At 43.4% G+C, this 24071-nt stretch overlaps 1 protein-coding gene across 1 annotated transcript in view; it reads right to left on the bottom strand.

The window, feature by feature from the left end:
• Positions 1 to 5121: 5121 nt before the first annotated feature.
• PPP1R16B (protein phosphatase 1 regulatory subunit 16B) overlaps positions 5122 to 24071 on the bottom strand; it is a 96763-nt gene continuing 77813 nt past the window's right edge. Inside the window, exons 5-10 of the mRNA XM_056844649.1 lie at positions 21449 to 21573; positions 13261 to 13386; positions 13093 to 13168; positions 11145 to 11274; positions 7378 to 7546; positions 5122 to 5861 (exon numbers count right to left, since the gene is read on the bottom strand). Of these exons, the coding sequence (XP_056700627.1) occupies positions 5340 to 5861; positions 7378 to 7546; positions 11145 to 11274; positions 13093 to 13168; positions 13261 to 13386; positions 21449 to 21573 (1148 nt within the window). The 3' untranslated portion in view covers positions 5122 to 5339. The remainder of the gene's footprint in view (positions 5862 to 7377; positions 7547 to 11144; positions 11275 to 13092; positions 13169 to 13260; positions 13387 to 21448; positions 21574 to 24071) is intronic.

Here is a 24071-nt window from a genome sequence, read left to right as displayed (position 1 = left end):
AAATCCAGGAGGCATCTATATAACATATTGGGCCACGCTGTGTGATCCTTCAGCCAAAACCAATTGTCCTTCATAGTAATTTTTGTGGGTTTTTCCCCCTCCTGCTCCAGATTTATGGAAGAGTTGATTTATGGAATTGTTGCATGCCAAGCTTAAAAGACCTTGAAGAAGACAATAGTATTGCTTGCAGCACTACAAGAATAACAAATTGGGATTTAATTTTTTGTCTTTTCAAGAGCTGAAAATAACAAAAATAATTGGGAGGTTTAGGACCCAGGTGGAATTTTTACAAACACTAAATACAAGCCTGAAGTTACCTGGGAGGACTGAAATGCTACCATCTACCAAAACCCTTTTTAAAAATATCAGACACACCACAATGGAACAAGAGATATCCTTGCGCAACCTGAGAGGGATGCATTATGGTGAGTCCAACTGAAATGACTGAATTATTCCTTTGATATGGATCCATATCTAAAGCTTTGTGAAACTAGAGCTGCACCACAATCATAAAATTCCCTTTGCCTTGAAGAATACTTTATACCATTTGCTGCTTCTCAAGTAATAGCTTACACATTATACTTTCTATGATGTGGGCCATGAACTCAGCAGTATAGATGAATTTAGGTTCTAGTATCCCAAGAAATTCATGTGCAAAATTAAAAGCTGGTGCCTGGAAATATAATCAGCTCTTAAGCCTTGTAGCCCAGGGTCTTGTGAGAAATGTTTGCAAGCAAGCCAGTGTAGCATAGTGGTTCAAGTGTTTGACCAGAACCTGGGAGACCCAGTTCAAATCCCCACTCACCATGAAATTCACTGGGTGGCTTTGGGTCAGTGACACTCTGCCAGCCTAGTATACCTCACAGGGTGGTCGTGAGGGTAAAACTGAGGGAGAACCATGTATACCCAGACCTTGGAGGAAAGACAGGGTAAAAGCATACTACTGGTTATAAATAAATAAAATAAATGTTGTGAAAATTGGCCTTCACAGCCACTTGCATACACCAGCAGATGAAGCATCCTCCAGGACTGTATCAATCACCCACTTCTCATGTGCGAGTGGGATGGCAAAGCTCACACCTGAGTTTCGGCCTGTGGCAAATGTCATGTGTCCTTTTATAGATTTATGCCAATGGGATGGTCACCAGATTACACTTTACATAAATGTAGGCAAAAGCAGGATGTGAAATTCTAATCTTTAAGGACTAGTTGAGGTTTGGATGTGTTCCTATGTTGTTCAAAGTGTGGTGTTGGAGGTTCTTTTGAGTGACAGCACTGGGTCATGTGACCAGAAGCTGTTCCATGTACCTGCAATGAAATGAACCGCCTGCGCTGACCTTCAGACCTCATTTTGCTACATGGAGGTTACCTCTGCGTAGGAATTTCTTGAAGTCAGTCTCTCCCCATAACATGCAAGGAAAAAAAGTATTATAGAAAATGCACAGAGAACAAGTAGGACATTAGCAGCCTCACTGAAAATGGGAGGTCCATGCAGACTCAAATACACAACACATATATATGAATATTGGTAAAAATGGGAAAGAGGGACCATGTAGCCTGAGCTCCTTAGCAAAAGGACAGAATAAACATTACAGGAACAGGTTTGTTTCTTTCTGCATCTTTCAGGGATGCCGAGGCATTCAGTTGACCTGTGCTTAGATGGCCAAGAGTCACACACAGGTTGCAAGGACTATTCCACACCTGAGCTAGTTCAGTCGCCAGGACCCAACCTGAAGCAAAACTCTGATCATTTTGGGAAACTGGGAAACTGCAGCAGAAGATGTGATACGTTCAGAATATACAGGGGAGAATATTCAAGCGCTGAGTCAAATTCCAAGAAGTTAGTAAAGCAACATCATATAACCCTTTACAAACTCCTTGGGTGCCCAAATGTTTATCCCCAATCTATTTTTTTCTTACCATCTGATGAACAAGACACAATACCTTATTTCACTGATACAAAAAATGTAGCAAACCTGGAGGGATTTAATCAGTACAGAAATGAACACATGAAGCTGATTTCTCAGTACTATCTACACTGACTAGCAGCAACTCTTCAGAGTCTCAGGTGGAGGGTTTTTACCTCGCCTATTACCTGATCATTTTTACTGGAAATGCCAGGTATTGAACCTGGAACCTTCTGCATGCAAAGCAGATGCTCCTCTGAGTTACAACCTCTCCCCAAACGGCAAGCAGCACACCCCGTTACTAAAACTCTTGGGAAAACTGCAATTTCCCAGCATTCTTTGCAAAAACAGATTGTTTGCAGAAACCAAATTTAAAAGTGACTTGGATACGTTATGTAGCTATGCGCTCCTCCTTTATCCCAGAATGCTCTGATAAAACCAAACTTAGCTTTTCAAGGAAAGGTAAATAGTTCTTGTAACTTGGAAGTAGAAAAAAACAACCCATTTGTGTGAAGACAATCCTACAGTAAAGCTGTAATCCACCTGTCCCCTGCAACAACTATTTCCTTTGAAAGCTTACCTTTCAGTTCAAGGGGAAGTGTGGATGCGTAAAGCTAACTAAAGCATTGGCAAGGGCTAGTAATTAAGGACCTTGCAGTTCAATCTCATGTGTATTTACTCTGGATTAAGTCCTGCTCAGTTCAGTAGGACTGACTCCCAAGTAACAGCGCCATCCTTAGCAGAATTATACCCTTCTAAGGCCATTGAAGTCGGTGGGCTTAGAACCGTGTAACTGCTTAGAATGGCAGCATAAGTGGGCATAGGACTGCAACTGTATCATGTACCACTAAGAGGCAATTCACACTGCATGCAGCAATAATTTTCAGCATATCCAATATGAAGTTTGCTATATGAAGTGTGGACAGCCACTAACTTTCTGTCATTTGATACTCATAATTGTGTGTGTGTGTGGGGGGGGGGGGAATAGTAGCAAGCATTCCTCATTTCAATAACTATTTTACATGAAACATGCTCAGAAATAAGTAACATCCAACGTGAGCTTCCCTTAGGGCTGTCTGCACATTCACTTGGATGCATGGAAAGAATCTGGCTCACATCTATTCTATGCACACAGGCCTCTCTTTAGATGAACACATGCAAGTTTGGGAGCAGTGCCAACAGACACGATTCCCATTTCCATGCTTCCACTGAACACACAAAAAGGGCTCTTAGCTGTCATGTGATTATGTGTCGTCTAGGTCATGGGAAGATAAGGATTGCACAGGAAACCAGAAAGAGTGGGGTGATACTTTATACGTTTTACATCTGTATGAAAATGGGAATTTAATCGAGCCATGTGTCTAAATAGTCAAATCTCTAGACCTGTCAGTCAAAGAAATCCCATGTCAGAGCAGTTCAGTCCAAAGAGAACAATTCTGTTGGAAGACAAGCCTGCCTTATCGTCTCTGCATTTTTTGTGCTATCTTAAAAAAAAACCAAAAAACAACAACTGGAGGCATTTCTTATATTGCTGGAATGAGTCAAGAATTGTGGGACCATTGTGCACACAGAAATGAATTTATCAGTGCAGAACAAACTGAATATTGCATTGTACCCTAGTCTCAGCTCCTAAATCCATGTCTCTGGAACAACGAGAGCTTATGCTCTGATTCAGAGGCACTTTCACCACATATCACCTAAATGAGAAAAGAGATGCTCACTGCCGAGGCAGCCATGCTAACCATACACCCCTTTGCTAAGTCATTCAGTTGCAACAGGTGCATAGACTTGTGGCATATACCTGATAATATTGTAATGCATGTGGCTACACATTTTGTTTCCTAGTGTGTCCAGTGCACATGTGTCTTTTAAGCCCTGCTTTGAATATTAGTGTTAGCAGACACATGCCAAGTGGTGGCGGTCAGTAGGATATATCTGCTAAAAAAGTAACATGGGAAAGGCTCCCTTGTACAGCTTCTCTGAGATGTCATGGTTTTCTTCCAGCCCTTGGAAATTGTGTAATTGGTGTATTCTAAAACTTACTTGCTGGGTGATGTTTTTTGCTCCATGTGAAGAGCTCTCTGCTTGTGCTGAGGTGGATACTACAGAAGACATGAGGCTGCTCTTTATCAGATTCTCCTCTGTAAAGCATAGCTGCACAATGTTGTGACATTGTGACTGGGTCCCTCCTCTTCCCCCCCCCCCCCGTCTGTGATAATTGCTGATTTCAGTGAGAGGCACAAGCCATGATATCACAACACAGGGACTTGACAGAGATGCTGTTTTGAGTGGCAGCCCTGCGTTGTTCATAACGCACCGTTCTGCCTTTTTGAGGTTAAAAATGTTTAGCCTTTCCCAACCTAACGATCAGGCCAACAGATTGCCATTAGTGGCTGACCAAAATAAAAATAAAAATGGCTAAGTAGAAATTGGAAAGCATCAGAAACTGATAACGAAGATCACAGCAGAATAAGGGGTTGTTTAGCCAACCAAGCTAGTCACTGACTTTAATGTTCAAGAGCCATCTCAAATAGACATAATATCATAGGCCAACCCAAATGTTGTTACAAGAGTCAATGTGGTAAGAAATACTGTATAGATGAATGGAAGTACATCTTCTCTTTCTCTCATAACCCTTCCCCTGTAGCAATTTGTCAAAATGTGACAAATTTAAACTGGAATTCACCAGCCCACCATATGCAATGGACATGAACCACGGCCTTTTTTATTTTCAGTTGTATTCTAAAGAGCTCACAATATCCCACCCACCTATGAAATTTGCAGATGACCCTAGCAGCTCTCTCTATTTTTCTATCAAGAGTGCATCAGGCAGTAATGGCTCATAAACTTGGCAGTGAGATGAATGATGTCCCAAATGTGTTCTCACCTAAAAAGTGAAATGTTCAGGCTGGTCATTATTAAAGTGCATATGTCTCGTGTGTGCAAAAGCTTCACCTCTGGGCAAACAAACTGGATCAACTAAGCAGTCAACTAAGTTTTCTTGTAAAAAAAAAAGTGCTGGGTTTGGATGATGCGCCCTGGATAATGGCACACTAAGGATGAGTTGACTCGGGAGGGTTTGTCCCCAAAGGGTTAGTTTTCGGGAGCACCATGGCCCTAGGAGGTTAGAAAGCAGGGACGGGCTTGAAATGAAATGTGCTTAGAGCGCTTTTACTCTGGTAGCCTCGCATGCGCAATAAGGACTTGTCTCCTCTCCTGGACTTCGCTTTGCTGCCTATAGCTGCTTGATTTTTTTTTTAATGGAACTGCAAAAGCAACGTAAGGTACTAAAGATGACTAAAACCTGGCTGAGCTTCAGATGACTCATCCAGATTCTCCCATTTAGCAGTGGTCAACAGCCCAGACTCAGTGATGGATAAAACATGCCCCGCCCAACCTGGTACGTCTCCTCTAGTTAGGAATGAACTTAGATCATGATATCCGGCAGCACCCATGCACCTTCTCCTCCATTTCTTCCATGGGAGCTTTAAATTTTAAGAGAGGCGGGTCGCCGCTCGACACTGTGTAATAAACTGAGGTCCCATTGGCTGTGTACGAAGGAGTCCTGGAATTGATCAAGTGCTCTTTAGCTTCTCCTCCGTTTTCCGTCGCGCCGCCCATGTTGCTGCCAAAGTGCGTACTGATGAAAGGGTGGTTGAGGAGCTTGGCTGCGGCCCTCTGCCGTTTCAGCTCAGAGAGGGTTTGGTGGCTCCTCTCTTTGTAGCCCCCCCAGATCTGATGAACATCTGGGACCCCCAGGGTATCATAGGGCAGTGCTTGGCTAGTATCGCTGTCTAGGGCAGAATGCATTTTCCAAACGTCTCCGTTGGGGATAGAATATTGGTAAGTAGCCGAGGATAAGCTCAGCCCGTTCTGGAGCAGAGTTTCTGAATCACATTGCGTGCTTTTGCTGGCCAACTCAGGAAGGAGGGTGGGTGAATCTAGAGAAGAGTTCTGAAATGGCAAAGGGATATAGGACGTTCAGCAATGGCTACCCATCTATTATCTGACTGACATTTTGTGTCCATGTTTACTGATTTTCATGCACCACAGTATCAGTTTCACATGCTGCTTTCCCCCCCACTATGATAACTTTACTGAGGCCTTTGTATTATTGTAAATAGCCAATGGCTTGCACAGAAGAGCCTTATCTACTGTATTTACCTGAAATGAAGAAAACCCTGAATAAAATATGACCCCCAAATGTTATACACAATTTAAAAAAATATTACTATACTTACTTGTAACTTGTATGCAAAAGTAAGACAATTCCCTCTTTTCTTGACAACATAGCTAGAAAAAAACGTGGTCTTCCTTTTGAGTAAATATGGTACTTTTTCATTTTAACAAAATGTATCCAAATTGCCTGGGAGGGGGACAGTTACATTATTAGACTGATCAAACAAAAGGCTGATGTTAGGCTACATCAGAAAGGGATATGCATTCAGATATTTCTTGTCCGAAAATATATCCAAAAAATACTTTATAGGTATTTTTTTAAAATTAATTTGGGTCTCCCAAATATATCTGGGATTTTTGGAATACCAAAAAATAGATCCCCCTAAAATTCAGAAATATTCAGGATTAACCAGGAATATTGGGAGCTGACATTTCCAGGCTCCCATGACTCTTTTTTTCCTCCCCCCCCTTCTCTTCCTCCCCCCGTCTGCCCATGATTCTCTGTCTCCCAGGGCTTGGTATCAGTTTGTCAGGCTGATTTAGGTAGGATTCTGTCAGTTTCAAGTGTTTTGTTGTCTTTAAGTTTGTTCTTTGCTCGAGCTGGCTTGTGTTGAGTTCATGGGGCTTCTTTTGGGTGGATTCTCATGTTTTACATTGAGATTCTTGTGTTTCACATAGGTTGAGATTCTTGTGTTTTCAATAGGTGCAGATTCTCAGATTTTACATTGGTTGGGCTTGGCAATACCTTGCACCATTCCTATGGGGGAACATTATCAGGTTTTACCTTTTCCACTCCCCCCCCCTCCATATGAAATAATGGAGATGGCTGGGGGCACCTTGTTCAGGGACCCATAGAGTCGGACCCCTTGGTCCAACTGACTTGAAATTGGGGGGTTATTTAAAGGATAGGCACCAGTAGCTCCCCTGCATTTTTGGTGCCAGTATCTTTAAAAACACCCCCTCAGTTCCCCAGAAAGATTCCTCATAGGAAATAATGGAGCTGAAAAATATTGGAATCCAGGAAAAAAAAACAGATCCTGATACCACACCCGTATTTGGAACTCAGGAAAACCAATATTTTTTGGCTGCAATATATCCAGATACAAAACAAATATGATTTATTTATTTATTTGCTGTAGACCCCTAATAATTGATCACATGTTAGAATTTGAGATAGTGGGCTTTCTGCTGTAGTTTGGAGTGTACAATACAAACAGCCTTTGTAGAGATTCCTGAATGGAAATTGCTTAATTATGATGGATGGAGAGATCTTGATAACTTTGTCTCTTACCGGATCTGTGTTCTCCTGATTGGAACAAACTTCCCTGATGTCACCATCGTACACAGAAGTTCTTTGCTCTTCGGAAGATTCTATTTGCTGCCAAACAATGGCCTCCTTCTCGTATTCCTTTCTGTAAAGGTTTGTTCGGTCAGAAAGGCTTGCCCTCCGAACCACTTTCCTGAAAAACAGATGTTCAAAACAGAAGATAGAAACACTTTTATTGAAATGGGACAGCCATTCTTCTTGTACAGTTCCTCCAGGGTGGACTGGATTTAAATCAAATTGATTTCGATCACGATTTAAATCACTTGTCAGTAAGACTAGATTTAAATTATGGTTTTCTACATAAAGACTTGTGGAGTATTCTGCTCAAAAGGTTTCACTTTCATTTGTACTGCTTGTCCCTCCCTCCTCACACTTAGCTCCTTGTTCAGATCTATCTCACTCCAAACACTATCTGCCCAGGACTTGGCTTATCTGCTATTCTTGTTAGAATCATTCGTTTATTTAAAATTATATGTTTCCAGATATCAAGATGAAAGCTTAATGGCAGACAACCTGAAACATTCAAAACCAAAAAGCAACCCAATGTCCAAATGTATTATGGTCTCAATGTACAGTATGAGGGAACACAAAGTTTTGGAAAGTAAATCCAACACCAAAAGAGTGGGGTGAAGGGGTTCTACTGTGCTCTCTTTTTCCTTGTCTTAAGTTTTGAGTGCAGTCCTAAGCAGGTCTACTTAACTCTACTCAGAAGTAAATCTGGGGCTTACTTCTAGGAAAGTGCCCTTAGGATTTCCCTTTCCCCTGGTGGCACGATTTTCTAGTTGTTGAAATATACCTGTTGATAATGCCAACTATACACCATACATAGGAGAGTTAAATGGAAAAAAATCTTAAATGTGTACAATTAAGTAGAAAAAGTTGTAGACAGGTAACTAAAATTGAACTTCTGATGGATGGAATCTGTTCCATAGGAAGCACAAAAACCCAGAGAATGTGACAATAAGCCCGCCTTCCTCTTTAAATCAGTTTGAAATGAATTTATTTATTTGTTCAATTCATTTATACCCCACCTTTTCCCCCCATGGAGACCCAAAGCAGCTTATATAATTCTCCTCTCCTCCATTTTATTCTTGCAACAACCCTGTGAGGTAAGTTAGGCTGAGAGAGTGCGACTGGCCCAAGATCTTCCAGTGAGCTTCCACGGCATGAGTGAGGATTTGAACCTGGATCTCCCAGATATTAGTCTGACACTCTTAAACACTACACCACACTGGTTTCTGCATATACAATATGCATGTAAAATATGCATATAAACTTCAGTTCTCTTTCCCGAAATGTATGCCAGCAGTGGGGGAGAGGCTCAGCAGCACTTTAAATGGCATGGACAAAACTGGTGCTTGTGGTTTATGTTCTCATAAAATGTTTCCTGATACTTGATTATCACACACAATATATGTGCACATTCATACAAATACATGCACAACGTATTATGAGTAGGCAAACATGCAAAAGGGCGGTGACATTTGTAGAGATGATACATTTCCTACTTGTGTCTGATGAAAGGAGCTTTGACTGTCGAAAGCTTATACCCTGAAAATCTCGTTGGCCTCTAAGGTAGGGGTGTCAAACATACGGCCCATGGGCTGGCTGCGGCTCCTTGAGACCTCTTATCCGGCCCGCGAGCCAGCTGAGACAAACCCTACCCCGCCCCCAGTCCTGGGTGTGAATGATCAAAGACTGTTAAATTTTAAAAAATACTGTAAGAGTGGTATTGTTTTAAGCATGTTCATATTTTATGTAAAAAAATATTCACAAATTGGCTTTGCTTGTGTCTTCTATAAAGTTTGTATCTCCGGTACCTGAAATTAAATTTTATGGTACACATGGCCCAGCTCGACCAAGTGACATTTAGGTCATATCCAGCCCTTGTAACAAATGAGTTCGACACCCCTGCTCTGAGGTGCCTACTGGATTCAAATCTAACTGTTCTACATTTCTAAAATAACTCTGCCCTATGATTTATACAAAAGCATCGATTCCAATGACCACATGTGACCACTAGATGGCTCTCATTCAATTCCGGTAAACAAGTGCTGCTTTGAACAGCCTGTAAAATTGAGAATAAGTTGAGATGTTAGCTCTTTAATCCTCACCCGCCCCCCAATACAAAGCCTGAATATAACACACTTTTCTCAGCTCAGCTACTACTGCTCCCTTCTCCAGAAGGGGATCCACAATGGCAGTGCAACAATGCACAGTCACATATTTGTGATCCAATTTAGAACTCTTCATAAACACAATATTTTTTAAAAACAAAAACTTCACAAATGGCTCTCATAATTAATGGCCCAGCTAGATATGAGTGGATGGGAGTTTACAAGGAATGACTTATATTCATCCCTTGTTACCCTTCTCTCATCTCCCTTTTGTCACTAATCTCTTTCAACCACACACTGCTTAAATTTACATTGGAAGTGACATGTACCATTAAGGGTGCTGCATTATTATAAAAGAGCATTTTAGCCCCACAAATTTTTAAGCAAACTGCAGGAGGTGTTGCCCTGCAGAATCTCCAATAACAGATCATCTTTCTCACAATCCCAGACTCACGTAGCTTTTCACATCAGCTTGTTTTTTAGTGAATAACCCACAGAGCTTGGAATTACAGACCAAGACCTCAGACCAGATGCCCTGATGTCAATGGAGGAGGGAACAAAAACTTTCCTTAGGTATAATTTTAATTTACAGATGAGTATATTTGCCCACTACACCTGCTTTTATTAACCTGGTAGGCTTGTTTTTAAGGGTCTAACTACGTCTTACCTTGCCCTCTACAGGGACTTTTAGTTAGATGTCAGCTGAAAGTAACCCTCTGGGAACTCAGTTCTCAAACATGTTGGGCCCTGATTTGGATTGGGACCATGGTGTGTGGTGAGAAGGATGCTATTTGTTAGGAGGGGGGTGGGTTCGATGTATACTGATAGGCAGAATGTGGAGACACCAAGGGGACAGCTGGGTACCCAAGGTTAGGTGGGATAAATAAAATAAATTGATAGTGAAAATATAATTTATTTAAAGCACTATGTCAAGATAAAACATATTTTAAAAAAGAGTTAAAACAGCACAATGACATTTCCTAAGGTTGATATACTGTAACCACATGCCAGACCTGTTTTGGCCTATTTGGCCTTCCTCAGTGGTCAATCGAAACCCATGTAAAACATACATACATATTTACAGATATATAAACATATTCAGACGATTATATATCAGGCGTGTATATAGTATATTTCCAATTATACAAACATCTGGTTAGATTGTCTACAAGTTGTTACACTGGGCTGTATATGCCTCCCATATAAAATGTGTATGCAATTATCAACCTGGTAAAACAGTGTCAAGGTGACAAACAATGCTTCCTTGGCTCATTTTGGTTCAGGAAAATGGTGTTGGGAGGAAGGCAGAAGCCCATGTATCTCTGCAAGCCACAATTCAAATGAGAATTGAGTTCTCACCGGGGGAACTCACAGCTGATGTCTGATGGGGAACTCATGTCTGACTAAGAGTCCCTGTGGAGAACAAGTGTGAAATGTAATCTGCAGCTAGGCCCTTACATAGGGCTTACGCCTAAGCAGTGGTAATGCCGAGAAAATTCTCTGCCTTCATACCAAGTGAAATGCAGCCGGTTAGGAAACTCACTAAAACTCAGGCTGCAAAGCTTGGCCTTGGCAGACAAATGAACATCCCACAGATATGTTTTTGCTACTCACCCTCTGCTCCCAGTGCTGGATGACCTCCTGCTCAAAGAGGATTTGTGTCTCATCTGGGATTTCATGATGACATCATGCTTATGCTTCAGTTCTAAGAGCAGGACTTTAAACTCCTCTTCTTCACAGAGGTCTAAAACAATTAAAAAACAACAACAACCAAATGGGAGATGTACCCAAACATTAAGTGAACAGTTTTCCTGGGAAGTGTCTTTGCATCATTCGCTCCTTTCCCCAACACTCCATTTTGAATCACATGGATTAATCTGACCACTACTGGGGGACCAGCAATGCAAAAGGCCTGTGAAATAACTAAAGCTCAGCTTGACACTCAACTTCGGCTGTCCTGAAGACGCCAGGACAAGAGAAACGAAGGGTCAACCTACATGTAATGCTGGAAATCGTTGGTCAATTTAATTTAATCTCTAAAAAACAGCATTGGAGAGGGGTGAAGTGCCTTCCCCCCTGGAAAGGTTTAAAACAGCCTGTTTCCTACTTCAGATTGGGGACAGGCTATAAGGGCAATAACTTAACCTGCCCACCCTTCTCCATTTACATCAGGGAATCTGGTCTGAGGACTTGGTCTGTAATGCCAAACTCTGTAGGTTACTGACTAAAGAACAAGCTGATGTGAAAAGCTACGTGAGTCTGGGATCGTGACAAAGATGATCTGTTATTGGAGATTCTGCAGGGCGACATCTCCTGCAGTTTGCTTAAAAATTTGTGGGGCCAAAATGCTCTTTAATAATAACACGGCACCCTTAACGGTACATGCCACTTGCAGAGTCGCGTAGTTTAACAGATCAGGGCCTGCTCCAAGAAGCTTTAATGTAAATTTAAGCAGTGTATGGTTGAAAGAGAATAGAGACAGAAAAGGGAGGGGTGAGAAGGGTAAAAAGGGATGAATGTAAGTCATCCCTTGCAAACTCTCACCCTTACTTAGAACTGCAACTCCAAACCATATCAGCCCCCCTCCATCTCTGTAGTTGCTTTTTAAAGGTAAATTACATGGGTGGGGATCAGATCACAGGTTCCCCTAACATCAGCTGCAATTTATCGACTTGGATATTTATACTCCATTTGTCTGTCTCTCTTCAATGGGGATCCAAAGCAGCATACACCATCAATCTCCCTGCAAGAACAATAACTCTTATCCATATCCTCACAACAACAACCCAGTGAACTAGTTTAGGCTGAGTGTTGTGAAGGGGAGGGGCCGTGGCTCAGTGGTAGAGCATCTGCTTGGCATGCAGAAGGTCCCAGGTTCAATCCTCGGCATCTCCAGTTAAAGGGGCTAGGTAAGTAGGTGATGTGAAAGACCCCTGCCTGAGACCCTGGAGAGCCTCTGCCAGTCTGAGTAGATAATACTGACTTTGATGGGCCAAGGGTCTGATTCAGTATAAGGCAGCTTCAGGCGTTCATGCATTTAATGGACCAAGGTTACCCAGTGAACTTCCACAACAGAGCTGAGATTTGAACCTGGGTCTTCCAGATCCTAGTCTGGCACTCTTAACCACTACTTCACACCCAAGAGAAGGAGGAGGAGAAAGAGAAGAAGAAGAGTTGGTTTTTATATGTGAGCTATCTGTACCACTTAAGGAAGAATCAAACTGGCTTGCAATCACCTTCCCTTCCCCTCCTCACAACAGACACCCTGTGAGGCAGGTGGGACTGAGAGAGTGTGACTAGCCCAAGGTCACCCAGCTGGCTTCCTATGTAGGAGGAGTGGGGAAACCAATCCAGTTCACCAGATTAGCCTCCACAGCTCATGTGGAGGAGTGGGGAATCAATCCCAGTTCTCCAGATCAGAGTCCATTGCTCTAAACCACCGCCCTTAACCACTATAGAAACGGGATACAGGGAAACAAGATATATAGAACTCTATATGTGCTGTCTAAGAGAGCCTCATTGATTTGTCCAAGTTTAGAAATGAGAGAAGGGGACAGCTCACCTATTGGCATCTCATCCATAGCTGTCCGGGCATTCAAACTTGCACCGTGGGACACCAACAACTCAGCCATCTGCATCTAGAATGAAGGAAGTTACCCAACATGCTCAGCTGATTCCACAAACCAGGGGGAAGGAGTTATGCAAACAGCTCTAAAAAAAAAACACATACATGTCCCCAGAAGGCGGCAGCATGGAGGGGTTCCCAGCCATCCCAGTCCTGGAGGTCCAGCCTTGCTCCATGGTCTAGAAGAATCTCAGCTGCATGAAGGTAGCCGTTGGCTGCAGCTATATGTAACTATGACAAGACAGAAAATATAGTGGTGTTTAAACGCTCTCTCATGTCATGCTGAATGCTTGGTGATGACCAAATAATGAGGGGGAGTGGACATGTTTGTGGAGGAGAGGGCTATTCATGGCTACTAGTCAACATGGATACTAGTCAAGATGCATTTCTATTCTCTCCAGGATCAGAGAAGCATGTCTATTATCTTAGGTACTGTGGAACACAGGCAGGACAATGCTGCTGCAGTCGTCTTGTTTGTGGGCTTCCTAGGGCAGGGGTCGGCAAACTCATTAGTCACAAGAGCCAAATATCAACAGTACAGCGATTGAGATTTCTTTTGAGAGCCAAATTTCTTAAACTTAAACTATATAGGTAGGTACACTGTTTATTAACTTAATAAACTTTAATTACAGTTTTAAGTCTTAATTAAACTATAGGTACACTGAATAAAACTTGATATCATACTTAATAGTGATCTTATTTATTGATAAAAATTTAATTGTAAGTCCCTGCCATTTCCCCCTCCCCGTCTGGAGTCCTTGTCTGGAGGCCTGGTCTACCGCCATAAAAGCCTATTGGTAGACCTGGCCTCCGGCCAGGTCTACCCACTGGCTTTCTTGGCAGTAGACCTGACCTCCGGAGGCCCTTAGAAGCCAATTGGTAGACCTGGCCTCTGAAGGGGGACTTTTTCCCCTCCTCGGAGTCCAGGTCTACCTCCAAGAAAGCCAGTGGGTAGACATGGCCTCCCAATGGGACTCAGCCGGAGGCCAGGTCTACCAAAGGAAGCCCGCCTTGCCCAACAGCTGATAGGCGGGGGGGCAGGAACCGCTGAGCTGCCCGCCCAGCAATCACGCAGCTAGAGGGGAGGGGAGGGGAGGTTTTAGCCTCCCAACCATTGAGGGCAAGGGAAAGGGGGATCCGGCCATTCTCCACGGCGGGGGGGGGGGAGAGACAGCGCGCCCGCTCGCCCGCTCTCTCTCTCTCAGGCACGCCGGCTCTGCAGTCCAGCTGCCGGAGCGAGCGGGCGCAAGAGTAGGGGCTCCGAATCAAGTTCGGAGAGCCGCACTCAACGGGCCAAAGAGCCGCATGCGGCTCTGGAACCGCAGTTTTGAGACCCCTGTCCTAGGGGCACCTGGTTGGCCACTGTGTGAACAGACTGCTGGACTCGATGGGCCTTGGTCAGATCCAGCAGGGCCTTTCTTATGTACTTAATGATTTGGACCTTGTCATGGATTTGAGGTGGTCAGAACCTTTCTTCTTAGAAACGACTGACATTTGTGGAGATGGACTGGTGTTTGTAGCAAGATTGGGCTGGGAAAAAACTCATTTCTCCCAGATCCATATGTTTTCATAACCTGTGGGGAAGATAAGAAATCCTTCTGATGTGCAACTACCTGCCTATTGGCTGCTAAATTCTGGTGAGCTGCTGCAGTCAGAATTCAGAACCAGATTGACCAGGACCTTTCTATACATGTAGGGAGTTAGGAGTGAAAAGGAACTGTTCTTGGTTTGTCTGTAGATAAGAGCAAGAGTCCAGTAGGACCTTAAAGACTAACAAAATTTCTGGCAGGGTATGAGCTTTCTGTGTTTGTCTGTGTACATCTGTGGGGGGAGCACATCTATGTGAGTGACAGCCAGAGAGCATCCTCTTTACATATACACTCATTTGCATCTTCCAACTCAGAAGGAAGAGCAGATGCCAGGTAGTGTAGTTTCCAAGATAGGTTAGACATCTTTCCCTGGTTTCATTTTTCTTCATCACTATCTGCACCATAATTTCTGTAGCCCATGTTATACATCAGGGAGTGGGACTGCTTGTATCTTAAACAAGACTAATACCATCACTAAAAAGTTTGAAAGCCATTGGTAAAATGCAGTAAGCAATTTAAGAAGTAGCCAACAGTCTGTTGAATAAAAAAATGGCAGCCTCAAATTAAGCCTGACATTTGGTTTTAACCTTGCCTGGAAAACAACCTTGCTCTCTCCAACTTGAAATCTGAATATGATCTATCTTTAATTCTGCCTCCTCAATGTGACTTCCTTTTGTGGTGGTGGAAAGTACCATCAGCTCACAGCTGACTCATGGTGACCCACAGGGTTTTCAAGGCAAGAGATGTTCAGAGGTGGTTGCCTGCCTCTGCATAGCAACCCTGGACTTCCTTGGTGGTCTCCCATCCAAGTACTAAACAAGGCCAACCCTGCTTAGCTTCCAAGATCTGATGAGACTGAGCTAGCCTGGGCCATCCAGGTCAGGGCAGAATAGTTCCAACTTCAACATGTGTACGTGCTTATTCTAGCTTCCTAGAACTGATCCTCGTAACAAATGAGTTCGATACCCCTGCTCTATGGCTTCCTACCTATATAATACTAATGACCTTTTTCATTCCAGCTACATCCCACTATTGAGTGGCTCCTGGATAGATTTCATGGTAGAAATAATTCCATAATGAAGCCAATAGGGGGCTCCATATGATTAAGAAATGGCTACACAACAGTCTTGTCAGGTCTGAAAGCCTGTTCTCCAGATTAGAAGTTTGCCATCCATACCTCTCCAAACCACTGGTTTTATACAATGGAATTTCATCACAGCAAAAGACACCATGACTTGGGGAAACTGAACACCACCTTGGCATTTTCTCTCTAATGAAGTGCAGCATAGGTTGGAGCCAGTCAGCTTTTACTCAACCCCCCTGAATTCCTCTCCTTACTATAGTCCCTACCCCACATAGCTTTTATCTGTGCAGGTCTCATGATCCCAATGTAAACTTTCTGGTGGTCAAGGGAGCCCCCTTGCCCTCTTTTCCCCCAGCAGAAAACCCTGTTGGTTCCAGCCCTATGTGCATTCAATTAGAACCATCAATTACACTTAGGAAACATAATTTGACACATGTTGGCAGTCACAGTAGCAAGCAAAATTGATATTAAAAATTGTTGTATTTATTCCTGATTAAAAATGAATATATCCCATGTCCAGTTCTATTCTCCTAAGCATTACCTCATATCAGGCTCACAACTTCCTAGAGCCTGAGCATGTGATGAAACAAATGCAGAGGAAATTCACCTTGAACATTCTTTAGCAACCTCCTTCCATTATTTATTTAGAAAAGTTTTCTCCCATTTCTCCATTAAAAGTTGTGAATTAAAACCCAGAATTACAAACCCAGCCAGAGATAAAATCATAACTCACTGTGCAGCTTACAACGAATTTAATAGTTTTCAAGCTAACAGCACTCTATAAATATCGTGTTAAATGACCAGCCTGGGTAACCAGAAATGTTTTGGCGTGGTACCTAAAAGAGAGTAGGATTGGCCAGGGATTGAAGATGGGATAAAAATCTAAATAAATAGCGTAGGTCCTAGAGAAGCCTCAAAGGTAAGGGCTTTCCATAGGTGAGGTGCCAATACTGAAAAAGCCCTGTCTCTGGCTGCTACCTACTTCAACTCTGAAGGTGGGAGAATGGAGAGCAGGGCTTGTGGTGCAGGTTTTAACTGGTGGGCTGGACAATATGGGAGGGTCCTTCACATACCCTAACCCCAAGTGCTATAGTGCCTTAAAGGTCAGAACCAGCACTTTAAATTGCACCTGGAAACAAATGGGCAGCCAGTGCAGATCATTCAGTACAGGAGTGATATCTCTGCACCCAACTCCTGACAGTAGACTGGCCATTGAATTTTGGACCAATTGATGTTTCCAGGCCATTTCCAAAGGCAGCCCAAAGTACAGCAAATTAGTGATCTAACTTGGATTCATCAGAGCTTGACTCACCATGGCCAGATGATGCTTTTCAAGCAAGAACTGTAGACAGTGAATCATTCAAAGCTGATTAAAGGTACTACATCTTACAGAGGAAACCTGAGCCTCTAACTGTAGGCCAGAATCGTTCAGCACCCACCAAGCTACAAATCTGCTCTTTCAGGGGGAATACAATCCCCTCCAGGACAGGCTAACTTCTCAATCCTCAATCAGCGTTATCACTGACCAGCAGCACCTCAGTCTTGTCTGGATTGAGCTTCAGTTTATTTTCCCAAAGACAAACTGAAGACATCAAAGAAGTTATATATTTTCAGCTATAAAATGGACCCTGGAGTGTTTGCTATGGGTGAATGTACACTATGCTTTTTAATTTTATTTTTAAAATTTATTTAGAAAAATGTATATGCCACCTCTCCAAAGAACTGCTTGAGGAGGCTCATGAAGTACAAACAACACAAAAAAATCATATTTGCAGCAATGTAAGAGTTATCAATAAAAAGGAGTCATTAAAAAATAAAAAGGAGACTGAGAGGGGATATGATAACCATGTTCAAGTACTTGAAGGGCTGTCATATAGAGGAGGGTGCCGAGTTGTTTTCTGTTGCTCAAGAAGGTCGGACCAGAACCAACGGGTTGAAATTAAATCAAAAGAGTTTCCATCTAGACATTAGGAAGAATTTTCTTAGAGCGGTTCCTCAGTGGAACAGGCTTCCTCGGGAGGTGGTAAGCTCTCCTTCCCTGGAGGTTTTTAAGAAGAGGTTAGATGGCCATCTGTCAGCAATGCTGATTCTGTGACCTTAGGCAGATGATGAGAGGGAGGGCATCTTGGCCATCTTCTGGTCACTAGGCGTGTGGAGTGGGGAGGTAGTTGTGAATTTCCTGCATTGTGCAGGGGGTTGGACTTGATGGCCCTGGTGGTCCCTTCCAACTCTATGATTCTATGATTCTATGAAAATCTACCAAGGACATTAAAACAGCATAAAACCACAAACAGGAGCCTAAAAAATAATAAAACAGTCTCCAGGCTAGAAGCAAACAATAAAAACAGCTTTAAAACATGGAACCTCTCAATTAAAAATCTAGGTTCAAATAAACTTTTTGGCATGGTGCCTAAAGGATAGTAAGGTAGGCATCAGGCAAGCCTCAAGGGGGAAGGCATTGCAAAGGGGAGATGCCATGCCACTACTGAAGAAGTCCTGTCTCTGGTTGCTACACATCTCCCCTCTGCAGGTGGAAGCATAGAACATGGTTTGGAAAAGGACCTTAAGTGGTCCTTTTCCCTTTACCATCCAAATAAACCTATGAAAGCCAAAATTACCCCTGGAAGCGAACCTGTACTTGTAGAGGAAAGGATGGGAACCAATCAAAATAATAAGGAGTAACCAGCAGAGCAGGAACATTGATATCTAAACTTGTGGGGCAGGAGTACGGTTCCACCATCCAGGCACAGACTGGGGCCCACAGCCTGATCGTAAAAGTTGCTGTGCTTATGCAACTGTTCATCTGATCGCATTTTTAATCATTTCAGCCAACACTTTGTTCTGCGAGAGGGTTATCCCGTACAACGGAATAGCCTGATGAAAACATAATGACCCACCTGTCATGTTTACACTCCAGGCTGCTCTAGCCAGAAAACTAAACCGATGGATCCTCACACATCCAGGACAAACATTAACCAGCTGAGCCAGAAGAGGCAAACAGCTGCACAAAGCTATTGCCCACAGAAAAGCCACGTGCCCAAAATGTAAGAAGAAGAAGAGTTGGTTTTTATACGCCGACTTTCTCTACCACTTAAGGAAGAATCAAACCGGCTTACAATCACTTTCCCTTCCCCACGACACCCTGTGAGGTAGGGGGGGCTGAGAGTGTGTGACTAGCCCAAGGTCACCCAGCTGGCTTCGTATGTAGGAGAGGGGAAACAAATCCAGTTCACCAGATTAGCCTCTGCTGCTCATGTGGAGGAGTGGGGAATCAAACCCGGTTCTCCAGATCAGAGTCCACCCCTCCAAACCACCGCTCTTAACCACCACACCCCACTGGCTCTCAAAAGCTACTTATCAAAACTCCAATAACACTAGAACTCAGGGGCATCCAATGGAACTGATGAGCAACAGGTACAGGACAGATAAAAGGGAATACTTCTTTAATCAAAGAGTAATTAAACTGTGGAATTCACTCCCATGGGAGGTTGTGATGGCCACGAGCGCAGAGAACTTTAAAAGGGGGTTGGACAGATTTCATGGAGGAGAGGTCCATCAATGGCTGCTAGCCACAGTGACTTTACAGAGGCAGCAAACCTCTGAATCCCAGTGCTTGGGAGGCAGCAGCAGGGGAGGGCCTTCGCCTCTATACCCTGTTCGTTTGGCCCTTCGGCGCAACTTGTTGGCCACACTGTGAAACAATATTGCTGGCCTAGATGGGCCACTGGGTTGATCCAGCAGGGCTCTTCTTATGTTCTTAATAAATATGCTGTGAACTTCAACACAAACATAACTGCAAGGTGAACTTCCTTTGCTCAACTCCCATGATCTGTGAGGCAAGCTGCAGACATGATAGTCTCAGTGGTGATAGCTGAAGTTCGTGTCAAGCAGATTTGAGCCTCTCCAGTAGTTGCTTATTCTACAGGGCCAGGTTGTTACACTTTCAGTTATTGCAGTTCCACTTGTTTATACTAGTTGTACAATTAGGCAATATTTCTGGCATCACGGTTTAATCACTAATTGGCTCAAACTGGGAAAAATATGGAAATATACTTCTGCTGACATCAGTAAACAAAGGGGGAAGCAGATAAGAAGTAGACTCTGAAGGCACAGAGAGACACCTAAATAGTAAGTCTCAATTAAAATGAACAAGTATATTGTCATTATTTCTTTTCTTTTTTTACGTTTAGGAGGAGGAGTGCTATTTAGCCATGGCAGCAAGCATATTATTTAATGGTGGAAATAGTGCAATAATATAAATAATATAATTTTTTAAAAAAGTTATTGTGGCAAGCAGTTCAGATGGAAATTAACAACTGGCACTATGTTTTCCAACATGGTGAGAAAACAGTGTGATCACATGAAACACACATCAGAATTTGTTCAGATAAATCTGATTGGCTCACCAAATGATCAGTTCTCTGCTTGCCACTGGTGATCAAGATGTGAACCGCATCCAGTGGGTGCTCAAGTGTCTTTGCTTATTGATACCCGATAGAGGCTGCTGGGTCCTGGGTATATTTATACAATTATTTCATGACCGTTTCCCAATACCATACTCTAGCAGGAGACACATGACTCCCCCCACTCCCCCAAGAGAGTTGGAGGTCTGAAATAAAGATATTACCAAATTTCAAAGCCTTCCCATTCACAACATTTTATTTTCTTGGGGTAATTTCTCTGAGGCTCTGATAAACTGAGGTTATCGTATTTTGGTCACGTCATGAGACGACAAGAGCCACTGGGAAAGACAGTCATGCTAGGAAAAGTTGAGGGCAGCAGGAAAAGAGGAAGGCCCAACAAGAGATGGATTGACTCAATAAAGGAAGCCACAGCCTTCAGTTTGCAGGATCTGAGCAAGGCTGTCAAAGACAGGACATTTTGGAGGACTTTCATTCATAGGGTCGCCATGAGTCGGAAGCGACTTGACGGCACTTAACACACACACAATTTCTCTAGTTAAATTTATGCATTTTAATATTCTGGTGCATAGAGAGTATAGAAACCACACACAAGAAAAGGACAAAGCAGGAACCCTGCCAGTAAAATGGATAGTATGAAAAGGCTCACAATGGCAGCATATGAAAAAGAAGAAAAAGTTTCTGGCTTCAGTGTACTGGAGTGTTCCTGCGGACAGGAGGGCTTTCTTTGACGAAGCCTGAGTTTCTGGCCTCCCTGCTCTCTCTGCAGCCAAATATGCTACTCCTTGGGGGTACCCTGTCACCAGAAGGAGCATTTTGTGCTGCAGCCAGAGAAGGGAGGCTAGAAATTTGCACTCTGCCAACAGAAATGCTTACATCTGAAAAAACGCTCTGGTAGATCTGAGCCTATATTCATACATCCCTGCTTTGGAAGAAAAGAGTACTGCTCGTGGGGTGTACATTCACCTACTTTTAACTTCTGGGAATTACATTTGGCAGTTTTTTGTGCTGTTTCAAGAACAATGCCAAAGTGTGCGGTGAGGGAAAAAAGAAATGCGAGTGCACCTGGGAAACATTCCACCGTCTTAAAAAGCTGTTGCCTATTTCATATCAAAGGAGGGGGGGAATCATAAAGATATGGGGCTCAAATTGCATTCCAATGACGTGAGCTGTAGAAATGCCGTGGGAATCTTCCTCACCAGTGTAGCACCTTGTTCATCAGTTATGTTCAGATCCTGCCCTGTTGCTATCAGCTCTGTGATATCGCTGATCATTGCCTGCTCTGGAGCGGCCCGCATCTCGTTGATTTTCTCCTGGGTGATTCCTGTGGGGAAGAAGAGCAAATAGCAAGATGGCTGAGAAGAAAACAAGACAATAATGTTCTGAGGGCAAAGGTGTAAGAGAGCATTCGGTGTTGTCTTTTTCTTAAGAAAATACGCCCTGGAGGGAAAACTACCTGAGGAGCAATATGGAGCACACACACACACAAACAGGCAGAAAAAGAGTTAAACATCCTCTCCCCTGCTGTGTCTCTGCTTCAAATGTGTCCTCCACTAAATACCTTTTATTTAAAAACAAACAAACAACTGGGTGGAAATGGAAGCGGTTGGGTATCAATGTCTCTGCTAGACTGCAGTTGTTAAACCTGGAATCAGGAACTCCAGTCTACATGGAAGATTAGAGGGGCACGGATAGCTCTGCAATAAGCAGTTTTTCCCCATTCGCTTGCAATGCGGAAGAATGTGCAGAGCCCGCCCTAATATTAAAGAAAGTGGGACAGACCTTATTTGCACAGAGCCCTGCAGAGCTTTGGACAAAGGCCACTGGGTTTAAAACTGTGCTTTCATAAGACAATTTTTGGAGCTTTAGGATCTGTATATATTATAGGTTTTCAGAGACTTGGGTTTAATATCATACAGCAATAACTGCTCATGGGTGCGTTCTTTTTTACCCCCTGTCATGCCATAGCCTCTGGCCTTGTAGACTTCTGTAGTTTTTCACACAACTCCTGGGAAAAGCCAAAAATGACCTTCCACCAGAACAACGAGCTCTGTTGCAATAAAGGCAAGAGAACATAGCTCAACTGTAAAAAAACAGGCTTGGCATACAGAATCAGGGTCAGTTCCCAGCATCTCCAGTTAAAAGGCTCTCAGCATAACTGGGAAGATCTCCATCACAGACCTTGGAGAGTGTCTACCGGTTAATGAAGAAAACACTTGGATTGATGGATCAAAAATCTGATTCAGCGAAAGCCAGTTTCATATGAGAAAATATTTGGTACAACTTGTGGATAGTACACTCCAGGGGCTCAACTACATGATACTTTTTAACCAGTCAGGTCCAGGTTCTCTCGACCCTACTTGCTTTCCCTGCAGCCAGACAGCAACTGTGGGAATTAATTTTTAATGTGCTGCAGGGGCCTGCTTCAGATCAGGAATGTGGCGGGGAGGTGGAAGGGGTTTCAGCCCACTGCATGTCATTTTCCTTACCCAAAACAGCCAGGGGAGGCACTATTTGCCCCCTTTTGAAGCTGCATAGGAGTTGGGAGCAAGTCAAGTCAAGGGAACCCAGACATGACTCATTAAAAATGTATATGAAATCTAGTCTCGTTCTAAGGGAAGTGATTGCAATTAGGGTATAAATTCACCGGCTGCCCTCCAGCCAACAAAACTCCCCTGCTTTTCTCCCCCCCCCCCAATTATGTTTGGCACAGTCCTCAAGCTACCAATGGTGGGTCAGGGTTAACACATTGTCACTTTCAGGGCAAAGTCATTTCGGCTGCTCTTTATAAATTATTTCCTGTGATCACCCACTGTCCTTGCACAGACTATTCTAATGCAAACGTCTGTTTCTTTTGATAATTGATGTGCTCCACTCTCGGATATGAGAAAACTGCCACTCCAAGTGATGTATTAAATTTTATGCCTGTGACCAAAATAAAAGTTTCATTCCTGCATTACATATTCTCCTTCACTCAGCAACGGTGGTGAAAACCTTTTATCTCAAGGGTAAAAGTATTTTCGAATTAAACACATGGTGTCGCATCTAAAAGCCAGTTCCTTCTGTTTCATGGTCATGTTGGAGGGTTACCTCTGCCTGAGACCCTGGAGAGCAGCTGCCAATCTGAGCAGACAATATTTGGGGGGAGGGGCTGTGGCTCAGAGGTAGAGCAGCTGCGTGGCATGCAAAAGTCCCAGATACAATCCCCAGCATCTTCAGTTAAAAAAGTGAGGTAATAGGTGATGTGAAAGACCTCTGCCTGAGACCCTGGAGAGCCGCTGCCAGTCTGAGTAGACAATACTGACCTTGATGGACCAAAGGTCTGATTCTGTATAAGGCAGCTTCATGTGTGTTTGTGTGTTACCAGGTGATGGAGAAGGTAAAATTCATCAGCTCTTCCTCTCCTGCTTTGGGGTCCTTTACAGTTGAAGTAAGAATGGAGGAAAGAATACAGCTGCTAAGGGGAATCCCTTTTGGTTTAGGCCAAGCACTCCAGGTCCAGCTCTGCTTTTCTCTTGCTCGGGGAGGGTAGTCATCTACATGAGGGGGGAGGTGAGAGGAACCCTCCCCCCAAGTTCTGCAGCATGCAGCATTTCCCTGCCACAGCAGACAAAGGGGAAGGGGCCTAACAACAGTAGTTTAAATAACTATCTACCTCTACTGCATTTTTATCCCACTCTCTAGGGTTGCCAGGTCCCTCTTGGCTACCAGTGAGAGATTTTTGGGGCGCACCCTGAAGAGGGCGGGTTTTGGGGAGGGAAGGGACTTCAATGCCATAGAGTCCAATTGCCAAAGCAGCCATTTTATCCAGCTGAACTGATC

Source organism: Euleptes europaea, chromosome 2 (assembly GCF_029931775.1).
Source record: "Euleptes europaea isolate rEulEur1 chromosome 2, rEulEur1.hap1, whole genome shotgun sequence".
Taxonomy (NCBI): Eukaryota; Metazoa; Chordata; class Lepidosauria; order Squamata; family Sphaerodactylidae; genus Euleptes; species Euleptes europaea.
This window is presented reverse-complemented; position numbering and strand designations above follow the sequence as displayed.